Below are 15,514 nucleotides of genomic sequence, written 5' to 3'. Positions count from 1 at the left end.
GAGAGGCCTGGTCCGGTCCCGGGGTGCCGAGAGCTTGGCCGCCCCGAGGGGAGAGGCCTGGTCCGGTCCCGGGGTGCCGAGAGCTTGGCCGCCCCGAGGGGAGAGGCCTGGTCCGGTCCCGGGGTGCCGAGAGCTTGGCCTCCCCTGCGGTCCTTCCTTAGCGGCTCCCTCGCACCTGCCCCGGAGAAACCCGGTGCATTTGTTTTCTCATCAGCTTGGCGTGAGGCTGAGGAGGGCTAGGAGGGGTAGCGCTCGCCGGGGCCCGGTTCCTGTGCAGGAGACGACGCTGTCGGGACAGCGCAAGGGAACAGCTCGGCCGCGGTGCTACGGGCTGCCGGGCCCTGAACTCTCCGAGGGGGGAGAGGAGGCTCGTTGGGGCGCGGAGGGCACCTGCAGGACTGGCTTTCAGTGTGCCATGTGGTCAGGGCCCTGGGTCTCTCTCGGAGAAGAGAAGGCGGGTGTTGCAGGGTACGAGCAGGCGTGTGGGGACTGACAGGGCCCAGTGCCCCTGGTGGCCAATGCCAGGTCAGCACAGCCCCTGGTACCCTAGGGCACAAAACAAAGACTTGGAATGCGGCCCTCCCATGCCCAGGGGCTTGGCTCCCGACCCCCAGGCCTGGGATCCAGTGGCTTCTGGTTGCTCGGCCAGCCCCTCCCTCGGTGCAGGCCTCTGCTGCCCCTGTGGGCCAGGACCCCACCGGGGAGAGTAGGACCCTGGGGAGGCTGGGCCAGTTGAGCGAGCACAGCCACGCCCCAAGCGGGTGCAGACCCAGTGAGAACCTGCCTCCCCCCGGGCTCCCCGCCTCCCATGAGCCCCTGCTGCCTGGCCTGCCGCGGCCGGGTGAGCACGTGGCCTGTAGGACGGGGCGTGGGGACATGGTTCCCCGTCCTGGGACTGTCCCAGGGCTGGTGACGCTGCCCCAGGAGTGCCGCCTGCAGGGTCCGTGTCCTCAGTTGGGTGGTGGTGGGGGCTGGGGGTGTCAGCAGCTCCTCAGGGAGCCCCCGGCCCCGATTGTAGCCACCCTAGCCGGAATCTAAGCCTGGACTCTGGGGGTAGGGCCCGGGTGTGTTTTGTTTTGTGTGGCAAAAGGGTTCGTTAGTGTTGGGTTTTCTTGGCTAATGCCGCGAAGCTGTTTAATCCTGAGGGGCTTAACACAGTGCGTTTGGGTAAACTGAGGGGGGGGGGCTGGTCCACACAGCACTCAGGATTAGGACGGCCTCCCGGTCACCTGTGGGGGTGGCACCGCCTTTCCCAGGTGCCTCCAGCTTCCTGGGGTTCCGGGCCGCCATTTCTCCTGAGGGGCAGGTGTGATGCGGGTGTCCAGGCAGCCAGGGAATACAGGACGTGGCACGTGGGGCCGCTTGACCCCGGTCAGCCTCCTCACATCCCAGCCGCTGGGCGGCCTGGCCTCGCCACAGCTGCCACTCAGGGTCCGGGGCGCGGGGCGGGGGGTCTGGCCCCGCGAGGGGCGTGTGCACAGTCCCCCTGTTGCCGGCCCCCGGAGCAGGGCTCTGGTTTTTTAAAGCTGGAACTTAAGGAAGATGTCATTTGGCTTCTGAGCTCAGGTAGAAGGTTTCCAGGGCTGACCGCGGCTACTCGGCTGCGAACAGCAGAGTTGGTTCTTGTGTTCCACTTAAGTAAGTTCTGCACCCGGTGTGCGGCTCACACTCGTGTCCCCAAGATCAAGAGCCGCCAGTTCAGCAACGCTGCCGGCAGCGGGCTGGGCTCCCTTGCGTGCCGTGTGGCCCCTTCTCTGCTTTTCCTGCCTGGGGTCTCCCATGAGACGGGCCCCTAGGCAGAGCTGTGTCCTGACCCCACACTCCTCTCTCTCTCCCTACAGATGTTCCCCCTGCCAGCGGCCCACGGCAAGGGCCGGCCCACCTCCCTGGCCGGCGCCCAGTTTGGAGGCTCAGGTAGGACCCTGTGGCTCAGGGCAGCAGGTGGCTGGTCAGGTAGCAGGGCGGGGGGGAGGGAGTCGCAAAGCGGAGGTGGTTGGGGACCATCTACAAGGAGGTGCTGTTTGAGCGGAGCCATGCGAGGGGTTCAGGGGCACAGCCTGTGCGAGGGCCTGGAGCACAGCGGGTGCGGGCGAGTCAGAGGAGCAGCGGAGGGACTGCGGGTAGGGAGGGCAGGGGGTGCGAGGAAGGTCCTGCAGGGCCTTGGGGTCTTGGCTTTTACCCCGGGGGCGTGGGAGCCCCCCTCCGTGACTCTGGGATTTGGGACAGAAGGGTTTGTCTGGGAGTTGTTTAGAAGTCCCCAGGGTATCTCGTGTGTTCTAGCTGGGGGAGGAGGGGTTTTCAGGGGTGGGTTGTGTTCAGACACCCCACAAGGGGAGGGACGTTGTGTCATGTCCGCTCTCCTCCGCATGCCGGCCCCCCTGTGCCTGAGGAAGTGGCTGCAGGCGGACCGAGTCGTCTCTGAGCTGTGGAAATCCCCACAGGCCGTCCTGCTGCATCCCCCAGAAATACCTCCCAGGAGCTGGGGTGCTACCCTTTGTCTGGCTTGGGCAGAGGGTCAGGCCCGGGGTCTCCTTGGAGGAGATGGCGCAGGCGTTCCCTGGTCTCCCCCGAGCGTCTGCCCCGGTGATCTTCCCTCCTCCAGTGCCCACTTGGGGCCGGCAGCCCGAGTCAAAGCCACAGCTCCTGGGGGAGGTGCCGTTCGCGGCCCTGCCCTGGCCACTTGGGATGGGGACAGGGTGTGCTGGTTCCACTCTGGGAGGCCCCTGCTCTGGGTCTGCAGCCGGAGACTCCTCACCCAGATCCGTTGGAGTCATCAGCACTAGCCCAAGCCTGGCGTGGCTGGGGACGTGGGACCGGGAACCCAAGGACCGGAGCTGAAGGGCCCCCCCAGGCAGGAGACACCGTGTCACCTGAGTCACGCGGCAGGCCCGCGAGCCAGTTTCCTCATCTGTAAAAGGACACGTGTCTGCCGCCCGCCAGGGGCTTCAGCGAGCCCGCGGCCGTGAGGGCTTCGGAAGCTGGAGGTGGGTGCATCCTGGAGGAGCCCCCCTGGCCCTGCCGTGAGGTCGCAGGCTCGGGCGTGGGCTTGGCCCTTCATGGGTTCTCCCTGCTCTGAGCTCGCGTCCCCCCCCTTCTGCCTGATGGGGCTGGTCCTCGGCAGGTGGGCCCCGGAAGCTCCCCCGGGGGTCCCGGGAACTCCTGGGCCCCGCCAGCCTTGTGCATCCTCCGGGCCGGCTGGCCTCACGCGTCCTGGTCTCCGTCCCGTCCCCGAGTCAGCCTGTTCTCTTCGTGCGAGCTCCCCGGGCGTGGGCCGCAGCTCCGCGGGCGGCGTGGGGGGTCTGCCTGGCCTTCTGCTCCAGTGGTGGGGTGTGGGACCCGGAACCGTGCACACCGGAGGTTTCCCGGTTTGCACCTGGGTTGGGGAATGCTTCAGAGGACGAAGCTTTCTGGTGTGTGCGCTCTGGAGACCATGAGGCTCAGAGCCGGGTGACGGTGTGTCGTCTGCCAGGGACTGTGGGGTCCGAGGCCACTGGACACCAGTCGCCATGCACAGACGGGCAGAGGACACGCGTCTCTGCAGCTTTCTCGTTAGAAGTGCGAACAAAGGGCGTGCTAGGGGTGAAATCCCTCCGCTCGGGACTCCATTGACGACCCAGTCAGCCAGGGCCGGGCGGGGGTCCCGTGGAGGTCAGTCCCGCGAGCGTACCTCTCGGGCCCAGCGCCTTCTCTGGTGCAAGTTGTTGCGCGTCTCCTCCTGCTGGGCGGGTGACAAGGACTGTGCCATTTCTGGGGGCATTTAGGTCACTCGTTGTGGGCGGACACCTTTTCAAAAGTTCGTTAGCCGTGAGGTCTGTTCTGATGAGTTTTCGTTACTGTTTTGAGCAAATGCACCCCTACTCCCGGCCCCTCTTTGGAGTTGACCGTCGTCTTTGGACTCGTCCTGGATTGCTAGGAAGAGACCCGTAGAAGGTGGTCAAGGGCACCCCTCCCCCAGCCGTGACCTGCACCCATAGCCTGGGAGCCGACCTTGGTAGAGTCCAGATGTGGTTCAGATCTCCGTCCCGTGTGCACTCCGCACGGCTCGCACTGCTTGTGTGTTGGGGGGTCTACACGCTTGTCTCCCGGCCGGGGCGCCATCAGCGCGTGACCACGGTCCAGGTGCCGACCTGTCCCTGCCTGCCACCTCAGTCACACCCGCCTGCCGCCCTTCAGCCCAGCGGCCGCTGACCCACTGTTCTGCAGCTCTGGCGTTTTGTCCAGTTGAGAACATCGAGGACACTGAAACCACGCGAGACCGCGGGACCTTCTGAGATCGGTTCCTCGCGCTGACCAGGGCTCTCGGGACGCCCGTCGCGGGTGTCGGCAGTATCTTCCCATGCTGTCGCCGCTCGCGCCGAGCTCCGCGTTCCAGGCACCGACCCTGGGTCATGAGGGTCCCGCGTCCTCACAGGGCGGAGAGTGAGCGAGAGGATCATGCTGTCGCTCCTGACCGTCCCGGCTAAGCCCGGCTGCTCCGGCCACGCTCTGCCGCCGCTCCTTGCCGCGGCTCCTCCCCTCGGAAGGTGCTCGTCTGTTGTGATCTGTGCTGTGGCCTGTTTCCCGATTTCATTTGTGACTCACTAAAGATGAGGTTTTTAGTTAGTCCTGACGTTTCCTAGATGACACGTTTACGCTGTCGGACTTTCTGCTTGTGGCATCCTGGCCTTGGGGCTGCGCCGGAGAGCCCCCGGGAGTCCCGGGACGCTACTCGTTCGGCGGCACAGGTGGGAGGCTCTCGAGGGCCGCTGCTGCCTATTACCCGAGGCCGAGGGGTGAGGAGGGGTGGGAAGAGACGGCGGAGGAGCCATCCCCGTCGTGTGGGCGGCCGTTCCCGGCCGAGTGCGCGCGACGCGTTCTCCAGGGGGCTGCGCTGAGCTCTCAGCGCGGTGGGGAGCGGACCCGAAACCGGGGCTCGTGGGGACCCCGTCCTCGCTAGATAGCCGTGTCCGTGAGAGGCCGCTCCCGCTGCGGTGGCCACCGGGGAAACCTCTTAACGTGGGAGGAGAAGACACTTGAGTGCGAGCCGTACCCCGGGAGAACGGGGCCGTAGAACCAGGAAGAAAGGGCCAAAGACCAGAACAAAGTAAGGAAACCTGAGCGCCGGGAGATGTCGGGATTGCTGGGTGCGTGTGACCGCGGACCGAATCGGAGCCGAGGGGTCCGGCCGAGCTGCGCGGGGCAGGGAGGGGAGAGCGCCGGGAAGCAGCGTCCGCGTGACAACGGGGTTACAACAGGGTTGTGTCCGTATCCGCCTTGGGGTGGGGGCGTCTCCTGGGGTGCCAGGTGGCCGTGCGGTCCTGTCTTTTTCCCGCCTTTCCGCCTGCTCCTGCCTCAGCTACCCGGGGGGGCTGCGCGGCCGGTCCTGCTCCTGCCTCGGCTCCCCGGTTTGCTCAGGTTTTTTGTCTTGACCTGTGTGGTTTCGAGGAGAAACTATGGAAACTGAGGTTCAAGGCCCTTGGCTTTTCTACGGTTCCATTCTGTTCTGTCCCGCAGCCTCCAGTGAGGATGCCGTGGTCCGGGGCCCTCTCCGTCCTGCTGGCCTCCTGACATCCCTTCCCTGTTCGTGTTCGTCCCCTGGCTTGGTTTTCCAGCTGACCTGTCCAGCCATCCTTGGGCCCCTCACCTCTCCTGTCCCATGCAGATGCCGTGTGCCTTTGCGCAGTGGCCGGGGTTTCCAGAACCGCAGGTGTGTGCTCCTGGGCTTGTCAGAACCGTCAGCAAGGCCAGTGTGGTCCTGCTGCCTTCCCAGCCCCCAGCAGGACGCCGTGGTCGCCTGGAGGTCCCTCCTGCCGTAGGTGTGCGTGTATCACACCCGGGGCCCTTCCCTCGGGTCCCACGTGGTGTCCCCGAGAAGCGTGTCTCTGCTTTCCTTCGCCGCTGCACCCTGGCACTGTCCCCAGGACCGGCCCACTCCGGCCCGGCCTGTGCCCGTGGTCCCAAGTCGCGTGGCCAGGGGCTTCTGTGGGTGACCTCTGCACGCTCTGGACCTGGTTCTGGGGAACGGTGTCTGGCGTGGGGGACCCGGCCTGCCTCCCCATTCACGTCCGAGCCCCTTCCTCCCTGCAGTGACGCGGCCTGTCGTGATTTTGTCTGCGCCTCTTTCCGACTCCGGCGTGGTCTGTGGAGAAAACCCTCGGTCGGGACACATGGTGACGTGGCCGGCGGCGGCTTCCGGAATCCCCTGTCCCTGTTTGTCGGGAGGCAGAGTCCACGCCTCGATTCTGCATCTGGCGGTTTTCCCTCTCTGTTCTCTGTCCGAGGCTCCGCTGCCTCCATCTCTCTCGCGCTCACGGTCGTTCCGGGGAACCGCGGAGCAGGCGTCCGGCCGCACCGGCGCGCATTCACCCGGCTGCTCCTCTCTCCCCGGCTCCTGTCCAGCTTGTGGCGGTGGTTTGTGTTTGACCCTGGCCGCTCAGGGCTGGTGTCGCGGGGCCCGTGTTTCTGTCCCGTTGTGTTCTTGGGGGCCGTGGCCGTGGTCACGTGGCCATCCATTGTGTTTTCGAGGTACTTGGTGCTTCTTTTTAAAGAGCATTCTCCCTGAGTCACGTTCCTTCGGAGAGTCCTGATTCCTAGGAGGGGGCCAGCGTCTGTCCGTCTCGTGTTGTGGTCAAGAGTGCAGAGCTGCGGCCCCAAGGTGCTCCCTGCACACCCCCGAGGGCTTGTGTGTGCGGGGGGTGGGGTGCTGGGTTTCAGGACTCCCGGAGCTCAGGTCGGCGAGGCTGTCTCCGTCGGGCCTGTCCTCTGAGAAGCCCCCCCCCCGCCCCGACTGGGCCCTGGACGTCTGACTCCTTGCTCACGTCGTGTGCCGTGTGTGCGTGGCCTCCCGAGGTGCCCGGCCACGGCCATCTGTACACTTCCTCGCCGCCTCACGTGGGCCACATGTTCTCCGGAGCAGGTCTCGGGGGGTCCGTGCTGGTCCGCAGCCCTGCTGAGGCTTCTCTCGGGGTCTTAAGTAACGTGTGTGAACCTCCCGATGTGGCCTTCCCAGCCCCCAGGGGACGTCAGACGTCCCTTTCCTGCAGGAAAGCGGGGTGGTGAGCCCCTTCCCTGCCTGACAGATCGCCCTCGGGGGAACGTTTCTCGGTGAGAGTCTGGGCACAGTGGTTACGGAGGGCCGAGCAGGTGACCTGGCCTCTCCCCGCTCCCGCCGCTGCTCCGTGTGCGGATCGCCGTCCCAGGGTCCTGCCCCGGCCGTCCTCGACATCAGGACGCGCGTCTCTCGCCCCCTTCGCGATCTCGCTCCTTTTTTCAGGTTGTCCGCGGGCTCGGCCCCGGGCCGTCAGCTGCGCAGGCTGTGGGGGTGGGCCAGGTCTGGGCTACACATCCTCTGGGAGCCCCGACCGTCCCCGCCGCGTGGGGACACCCTTGCCACGTGGCCGCTCTGCGCACCGCTGCCGTGGTTGCTGCCCAAGTCTCTGTGTGTCGGCGGCTGCCGCGCGGCTTGCGTTTTCCGCTTTCTTACTCTTGTTCTCTCAAGTCTCGTCTGCTCCCTTAAGGGTGCCCGGTGGCTGCCGCCTCGGGGGGTCTGTTTGCGAGATACACCCCCGATCCGGGCCCCCCGTCCACGTTGGGCATCCCCGCGTGTCTCTGTCTTCTGTCCGTTCTTGCCTGGAAGCCCCGGGTTGGCTTCTGCGCTCACCTTGGGGGCAGGTCCTCCCTTCCCCACACTCGGCTTCCACACGGGCCCCCTTGAACCTGAAATGGGTCGGTCGTCTTCCTGAAGTTTGCGGGAGGGAGGCGGCCCTCCGCAGCGTAGCCCTGCAGCCCTGTTCCTCTGTGAATTACCACGTGTGTGTGGGACCCGCCTTACATGGGGCTGGCTCTGCCACCCGGGGAACCCCAGGTTGGGGGTCCTCTTACTCTTAAAGGGGGCGGGGTGGGGCCTCTCCTCACTTCCTCTTCCGTCTCCAGTCCACTTGCTCTCGGGTCGCATGGGGGCCCCTGCTTTCCTGCCCCCACGCTCTGGCAGATGTGCCCGGGGTCCTGGGCCTGCCCAGCACCTGCCTCTTGCGTCCTGCTGGCGATGTTCTCTAACCCGCTTCTTTTTTCTTTTTTTTTTTTAAAAGATTTTATTTATTTATTTGACAGAGATCACAAGCAGGCAGAGAGGCAGGCAGAGGGAGAGGAGGAAGCAGGCTCCCCGCTGAGCAGAGAGCCCGATGTGGGGCTCAATCCCAGGACCCTGAGATCATGACCTGAGCCGAAGGCGGAGGCTTTAACCCACTGAGCCACCCGGGTGCTCCCTCTAACCTGCTTCTGACCCTTTTCACTGTTCTGGTCGCAGCCAGGTCTGGAGAACTTACTAAACTCTGAAGCTGTGCCCACCAGACAGGGAAGCGTTGTTGCGTGTGAACAGAAGACAAAGCATAAAGCACAGGGGCGGGGACGTGGGCTGGGTGGCCTGAGTGAGCCAGGGCTCAGGGCACGGCCTGGTGTGCCCCTGCCCGTTTTGAAATGGTACAGGAAGGTCAGCGTCGACCCCTGGGGCGCCTGGGAGGCTCCGCCAGATGAGCGTCCAACTCTGGTTTTGGCTCAGATCCTGATCTCGGAGTCGTGGGCTCGAGCCCCCCATCGGGATCCACAGTCAGCACGGCGTCTGCTCCAGAGTCTCTCAGCTCTGCCCTCCCTCAGATAAATCTTAAAAAAAAAAAAAAGTTAATCCTGAAGTCCTAGGAGGAGAGCCCCGCGTAGGAAGGGCTGCCCCCATGTCCACCCTGGCGGTGACTGTGACCCTCTGCCAGACCTCTTGTGCCACCCCCGGCAGGGCTCCCTGACGCACGCCTGCTGTTTGGGGGCGGTTGATGGTGAGCGGGAAGAGCCAGAGAGAGAGCTGGTCTGCGTGGGGTCCGGTGGCCGCGCGGTGAACCGAGAGGAGGAAGGAGTGCCGAGAGCATCCGCCCAGTGGGGTTCTCCGACGCGTTAAGACGCCGGCGGCTGCAGCGGTGGCTTCGTTTCGGTCGTTCACTTCTGGGCCCCCGCTGTCCGGCACAGCCACCACAGGCCACAGACAGTCGCCTGAGTTTACGTTTATTGAAAGTCACACCGAAGCGGAAGGTCCTTCCAGCTGCCACGTACTCTGGCCACGTCGATGACGCATAGCCGCGCGAGGCGGGGACTGGGCCAGCAGGCAGGGTGACCCGCGGAAGCGCTCGTGGAGACGGGCCCGTGGGGCAGGTCCAGCGAGGGAGGGAGGCCCGGACGTTGGCAAGGGTGTTTCTGGGGCACTGGCCCTGCGTGGGCCATGCTGAGAAGACCCAGAGGACCCTGGGCTGGGAGGGCACGGGAAGGTGACTGCCCCCGGGGAGGGCGAGGAGTCTGCGGGTGCGGGGTCTGACGGGGCAGAGCTCGGGGTGTGCGCGGTGCGGGGCTGGAGGGGGTCCACTCCAGGGTTAGGGCTGGTCAGGGATGATTAGGGGGTGACGGGTTGTCGGCACCACGGGGGCTGCTGGGGGGCGGAGCCACAGTTTGTGGCAGGTGGGGGGGGGGCTTCCTTAAATTCTCTGGGTCTGGAGTGTGGCTGGAAACCCCACTTGGTGGGGGACACTGCTGCAGGACGACACAGGGATGGCACGGGTGGGCATGGAGGGCCGGCTCGGACCGGCCGGCAGGGGGAAGGGGGGCAGGCCGCTCTGGGTGTCTAGCTGGGCACCTGGGGGAAGGTGCACTCCTGGAGCCGGGCTCGTCACCACCTGGGCTTTGCCTGCCCCACAGTGTGAGCCCAGCCCTGGTCTCTGGTCCCTGGTCCCTGGTCGGGGCTGCTTCCTACGGCATTGCCAGCTTCAGGAGTCTTCCTTCCTCCTGGGGTTGGCTGAGCTGCTCCACAAGGGGCCTTGTTCGGGGAACGAGCGGGCGTGGTCGCATGGCTCGCATGGCGGTAGCCCTCTAGGAAAGCGGGAGGCGCAGGGGGTGCCGGGGCTTTGGGGGGGCTGCTGTGGTATCTGGCTGCAGTTGCTGGCAGAGGACGGGCCACCGGTGTCTGTGGGGGGGCCCCTCGGAGCCCCCTTGTCTCGGGGTAAGGCCTGTGGGGGCGGGGCCCGGGCCTCCTGGAGGGCGGGCTGCTCAACCTGTGGCCTGGTCCTCCTTCGCCGCTGTGGCTGCTGGGGCAGGTGCACGGCTCCTTCTCCCCGCCCCGCTGAGCCCTTGGGCTCTGCCTAGTGTGGGCCCTTGCAGAGTGCCTTCGGCCCTGGCCCGGCCCCGCTCCCGCCCCTGCCCCAAGCAGCCTCCACTGCCGCGCGAGAAACGCTCTCTGGAGAAGAGAGGCCTGAGAGGATCGCATTCCGACGGCTGCGCGTGGTTGACGGCTGCGCGTGGTTGTTAGTCTGTTCTAATTAGAAGGTGAACAAGGAATGTAGTGAATATTCATAATGGTCATTAAAACGTAGGACTAACCGGTGGGGGCGTTAATAACAGTGAGTGAGTAGGGGGGAGGGGCCGTCCTTAGTCTTGACTTCTCGAGGGGACCAGGCCGGTGAGGGTTTCCCCAGAAAGGGAAGCCGGCAGCTTGTGGGGGCTGCTGGGTGCCCTTCACACGGGTAGGCTGCGGGCACCCAGTTGGAGTTGCCCTCAGACATGGTCTGTTGTGGTCTTGGCACATGGCCTGCCTATTCACCATGGCGGGGTCCTGGCCCCTCCGGGGGCATGTTGTGGGGGGCCGCTTCAGAAGGAGAGAGGCGGCAGGCAGGCAGGTGTAGAGGGAGGGGAGGCTCTTGCTGCTGGTGCATCGCCCAAGGTCACCCCTGCCTCATGGGCTACTGCTCCACTCCCTGGTGCGGATTCTGCAAACCTGGTGGCAAATGCGGGCTGGACTCTGGGACCACAGGAGCCCCCGCTGGGTGCACACACACCCCCAGCCTCGCTAAGGCAGCCCCCCCCCCCCCGCTGCAATCACGGTGGAAATTTTTGATTAGAAAATAAAATCTGAATGTGGCATATGCATATTCATTAGGTGTATGGATTAATATGCATAATTATGCAAATCAGGTAGCAATTAAACACTAGTTTGGGGGGATGATGACTGGCACAGAAGCACTGCAACAGCATGAAGTTCGGAAGAAGTTTCCGAGTAAGATGAACGGGGTGGGGGTGGGCCGGCCCAAGGGTTCTCCCCCAGGGTCCCAGGGTTCCCGCCACCTCCCCAGAGTCCCACTGTGTGGGGTCACGGCATGGTCGAGGGGCTGGGGACAGGTCCCTCTCCCCCGGCCCCAGGCTTCCTTGGGGCCTGCAGAGTGCGGTGGTTCACCCTCCAGTTCCAGAGGAGAGAAACCGGACAGAGGGCCGGTGCTGGGGCGGGCAGGAGCCCAGGGCCGGCCCCACAAGTGTTTGTCAGGTCGCCTTGTCTTGCTGCCTCCTGTGGACGGGGTAGAGCCTGGATGGGGTAGAGCCCGGCCTGGGAAGGCGCTGTGCCTCCTGGCTGGGGAGTCTTGGGTGGTGTCCCGGACTGTTGTGGGAGATAAGGGTCACACCCTGCCCCACCCAGAGCTCCAGACCCGATCCTCTGCCCTGTGGGTTAACTCCTGCTGCGCCATGGGCCTCTCCTCGCTGGGGCCTCTTAACCCCGAAGGGGCTGCCAGCTTGGCCCTGGAAGGTAGTGGCAGCTGAGTTGTTACTTTAACAAAGGAGGGGCTCTGCCTCCTGAGTTGTCAGGGACAGAAGGAAGAGACCCCCCCACTTGCCAACACCCAAGCTTTCACGGTGTCCTCGAGGGACTGAGCTTGGTACAGATGCCCCCAGTTCCTCATGGTCAGCGCTAGGCTGAGGGAGAAACGAGATGCTGCAGGGAGGAGGCTCTGAGAGGGCTCGGCCCAGGATGGGCATCATGGCTGGGGCTTTGATGGACTGGTAGGAGTTTGCTGGCAGAGGTAGCTAGTAGAATTGCTTTTTGAACTATAGGCCTGAAGGTGTACTGAGTGCCAGGGTGTATGGGGAGCTTCCTATAAATGGCAGCTGTTTGTCTTGTTTTTCAAGATTTTATTGGTAGGGCATCTGGCTGTTTCTGTTGGTTGAACGTCTGCCTTCGGCTCAGGTCATGATCCCAGGGCCCCAGGATCGAGCGCCGCATCTAGAAGCCTGCATCTCCTCTGTGTCTCCGTCTGCATCTTTCTCCGTGTCTTCTAAACAAATAAAATTTTTAAGGAAAAAAAAAATCTATTTTTAAGGAACACCTATACCCAATGTAGAACTCGAACTTACATCGAACTTACAGCCCTGAGATGGAGAGCTGTGCGCTTCCTGACTGAGCCCGCCGGGCGCCCCTTGGCAGTTTAGATAGGGGCAGAGTGAGGGCGGGCTGGGCCAGGGCCGGGTCAGGAAGGGCCCGGGCTTCTCCCTGAACTGCTGGGAGCCACAGCTGGCTTGGGAGCAGGCTGGGGGTGAGGGTGCCCTGACTCTCTTCTGTTGCCTGCAGGGCTGGAGGACCGGCCCAGCTCAGGCTCTTGGGCCACTGGTGACCAGAACAATTCCTCCTTTGACCCCAGCCGGGTAAGGAGCCTCTGTGAGGCCTGAGACCTGGGTTTCCCTTCTCTGGGATGGGGAATACATGGGAAACTGAGGCTCATGGGGGAGGCAGAGGCCAGCCTGGTCTCCTGGGCCCAGAGATGTAGGTGCCGGCCCTGACTCGGGCACTCGCCGGCATGCCTGCCTCCTGGATCCCCTGTCCCCAGCCCCCTCATGGCTTCTGCCTTCACAGACCTACGGGGATGGCACGCACTTCAGCGAGCCCCACGGCAGCCTGTCTTCGTCCACATTCCTGGGCCCCGGGCTTGGAGGTGAGTGCCCGCGTGGCCCCGCCCCCGTGGTCGTCAGGGTGTGGGGCGTGAGCTCAGGGCCCCTGTGCTTTGGTGGGCTCCCCCGGCGCACAGGACGTGGGTGGCCGTGGCCTGCTGCCCATGGGAGAGCGGGCTCGGGAGTCCTGGCAGCTCAAGGAGGCAGTCCAAGCCAGGCTGGGCGCTTCTGATGAGGGGGCCTGCGAAGGTCGGGATTCGAGCAGGCTGGGCTTGAGTCCCTCCCACCGGGACCCAGGCGAGGACGGTCCCTTCCGGAGCCTTGTCCTGACTGCGAGACCGGGACCCTCACAGCATTTTCCATATGGCACATGGTAAGGCCTTGCCTGGCTCCCGGGCCCTGGCAGCCTCCCCCACCTGCAGACGGGCACGTGAGGCCTGGCACAAAGGGACACGCCAGGGCACCGTGGCTTGTGGGGGTGCGTGAGTGCGTGCTTGTGAGGGCCCTGGGACCGGGTGCAGGGCGGGAGCTGGGCCGTGCGTGGCGCCAGGGACAGCCTGTGTGGTGGGAGTTTGGGCCCATTTCCCAGACCAGCAGGGTGAGGGCCCGTCCTGTGGTGGCCTGGGGCGGTCTGTGCCCCTGCAGGGTCTGCTTCCTTCTGCCTGTTCCTTCCTCCTGCTGCTTCCTGATGTGCGTCTTTTCCCACGGCTGGGCCTGGTCAGCAGAGCCGAGAGCCCAGCTGGGTCCCAGGCCTGCCATGTCATGCCCAGGCCTGCCCGGCGAACTGGCGGCGAGGTGGGCATGGTGCAGACCTCCCCGGGAGCTCCCACTGCTGTGCAGGCCCGGCGCACGGATTCCAGTCCCTGCTCTGTGCCCACTGGGCTCACGGGCGACACCGGGTTCTCTCACTAACCTCTATTTCCTTGCTGCCCTGCTGACCCCTGGAGGAAGGAAGCACCACCCCTCCGCGCGCGCCCCTCTGCCACCGCTGTTCACTCTCTGGACAGGGCAGCCCTCCTCTGGCCTCTAGGCCTTGGTTGTCCTTCCATGCGCCCAGCATTGCCTGCCCCGAGGGTTCATGGGAGGCAGGACTGGGGGCACCTTCTGTGGAGCTTCCCCCCCCCCCCCCCCCCATCCACCAACAACACCCGTTCCGAAGAGCTTAGCCAAAATTGTAACTTCCTGGTAAAGAAGCTGGGGGACTTTCTTCCCTAGTTTGGCAGTAATTTTGGGCAGATGGCCGAGCATCTCACCGAGGCTGCTGACAGTCCCCCTCCAGGGACACCAGGACCCGGCTAGACCCTGATTGAGCCAGGGACTCTGCTTCAGGGGAGGCCAGACCCAGGCGCCCGTCTACACTGGGGCTGCTGGGCAGGATCCGTCCCCACAGGCCCCTTCTCACCCAGGGGTGTCACGTGCTTGTTGAGCTAGCTGCTGGCTGGGTCTGAACCTCACAGGTCCACAGGACCCCAGCCTGTCCCCAGAACCCAGCTGCCTGGGGACAGATGCCTCCCGACATCTGTGGAGTGGAGGAAGGGGGGCCAGTGCCTGTCGCTGCTGTGCCACCTCGCGGGATGTACGGGGACCCTGGTGGTTTGCTGAGCCTCCTGAAGGCTCTCCTGGGGCAGTGTCTGTCCTGACTCTTGCTTGTGTCCCGGGCCGACGGGGAGACCAGCATCTCAGAGGGCTTCTCTCGTGTTGCGCACAGAGGAGTGCTCACTGTATGCTGGCGTGAGCCCGGTGCCGGGGCAGCCTGTTGGGACACGCTGTCCCTGGTGTCGGCCCCCAGCAAGTCTTTCCCCCTCCAGGCAAGGGCAGCGAGCGGAGTGCGTACACCACCTTCGGGAGAGACGCGGGGGTTGGCGGCTTGAGTCAGGTGAGGCCCGTGCTGGAGGCCAGGGCCCCGGGTCTGCTGATCCTTCTGACCCCGGAGCGGGGGCTGTGGTCGTTGGCCTGCCCAGCTGCCTTTCCCCTTGGGATTGTCGTCCCGTCCGCAGCAGGCTCCCTGGGCCAGGCCGTCGGCTGGTTGTGAACGGGGCAGGTGGGTTGCTTGGGAGGCCGTGGCCCCCATGCCACAGCTCCTAGACCTGGGGCCCAGGCTGGGGGTCACCATGCACAGTGTGGCGGGGGCTGAGAGACATGGGCCCACTCCTGAGTGGCAGGCGGGGACACGGAGCCAGCCTGGTAGCTCTGAGGCCCTGCCCCCCACTGCCCCTGCTGGTCCTAGGTGCCCCCTGCCTGCCCTCCCAGGCAGCCCACCCCGTGGGCGCCCAGCACAGGTGAAAGTCTCCCCATGCTGGTCCAGCTGGGATGCTGTGGGGGCAGGTGGACAGCAGCCGGCCGCCGTGGCCCCTGCCTGCACCTCCTCGGTGCGCTGGACCTCATGCCAGGGCGTGCCACCCGTTCGCATGCCGTGCCCTCCCATAGGAACACGGCACTTGTGACGGCTGAACGCCAGCCAGGCCCAGGCCACCCCGTCTGTGTCCGTGGCACCTGTGCCCATTCTGCAGACCGGAAGCCTGAGGCGGGGGACTGCCCTTGGCTCGGACCCCAGTTTCTGCCCTTGAGGAAAAGAGGCGTGTTTCAGACTAAGATCTGCAAAGCTAAACTGTCTACTTTTAAAAAAAAAAAAAAAAAAAAAAAAAAAAGGCTGAGCGTGGAGTGAGCCCAGCGGTTTTCTGTAGCGCCTGGACACGGGCCTTGCGTACTGAGCCCCTTGAGTGGGGCTGTGGGCTTGTGGCAACAGTCTTGCTTCTCTGCGGAAGACTGCGGCTTGTGGTCCGTCGCGTCTCAG

At 64.8% G+C, this 15,514-nt stretch overlaps 1 protein-coding gene across 16 annotated transcripts in view; it reads left to right on the top strand.

The window, feature by feature from the left end:
• The window catches only part of TCF3 (transcription factor 3), a 30,165-nt gene that overhangs the window by 3,074 nt on the left and 11,577 nt on the right, over positions 1-15,514 (top strand). For all 16 annotated transcript variants that reach the window (XM_059388518.1, XM_059388520.1, XM_059388519.1 and 13 more), the window contains exons 3-6: positions 1,842-1,914; positions 12,404-12,477; positions 12,686-12,764; positions 14,529-14,596. In XM_059388518.1, coding sequence (XP_059244501.1) covers positions 1,842-1,914; positions 12,404-12,477; positions 12,686-12,764; positions 14,529-14,596 — 294 coding nt within the window. The remainder of the gene's footprint in view (positions 1-1,841; positions 1,915-12,403; positions 12,478-12,685; positions 12,765-14,528; positions 14,597-15,514) is intronic.

Source organism: Mustela nigripes, chromosome 2, assembly GCF_022355385.1.
Source record: "Mustela nigripes isolate SB6536 chromosome 2, MUSNIG.SB6536, whole genome shotgun sequence".
Lineage (NCBI taxonomy): Eukaryota > Metazoa > Chordata > Mammalia > Carnivora > Mustelidae > Mustela > Mustela nigripes.
Note: the sequence above shows the minus strand (reverse complement) of the source record. Positions and strands in the feature narration are given on the sequence as shown.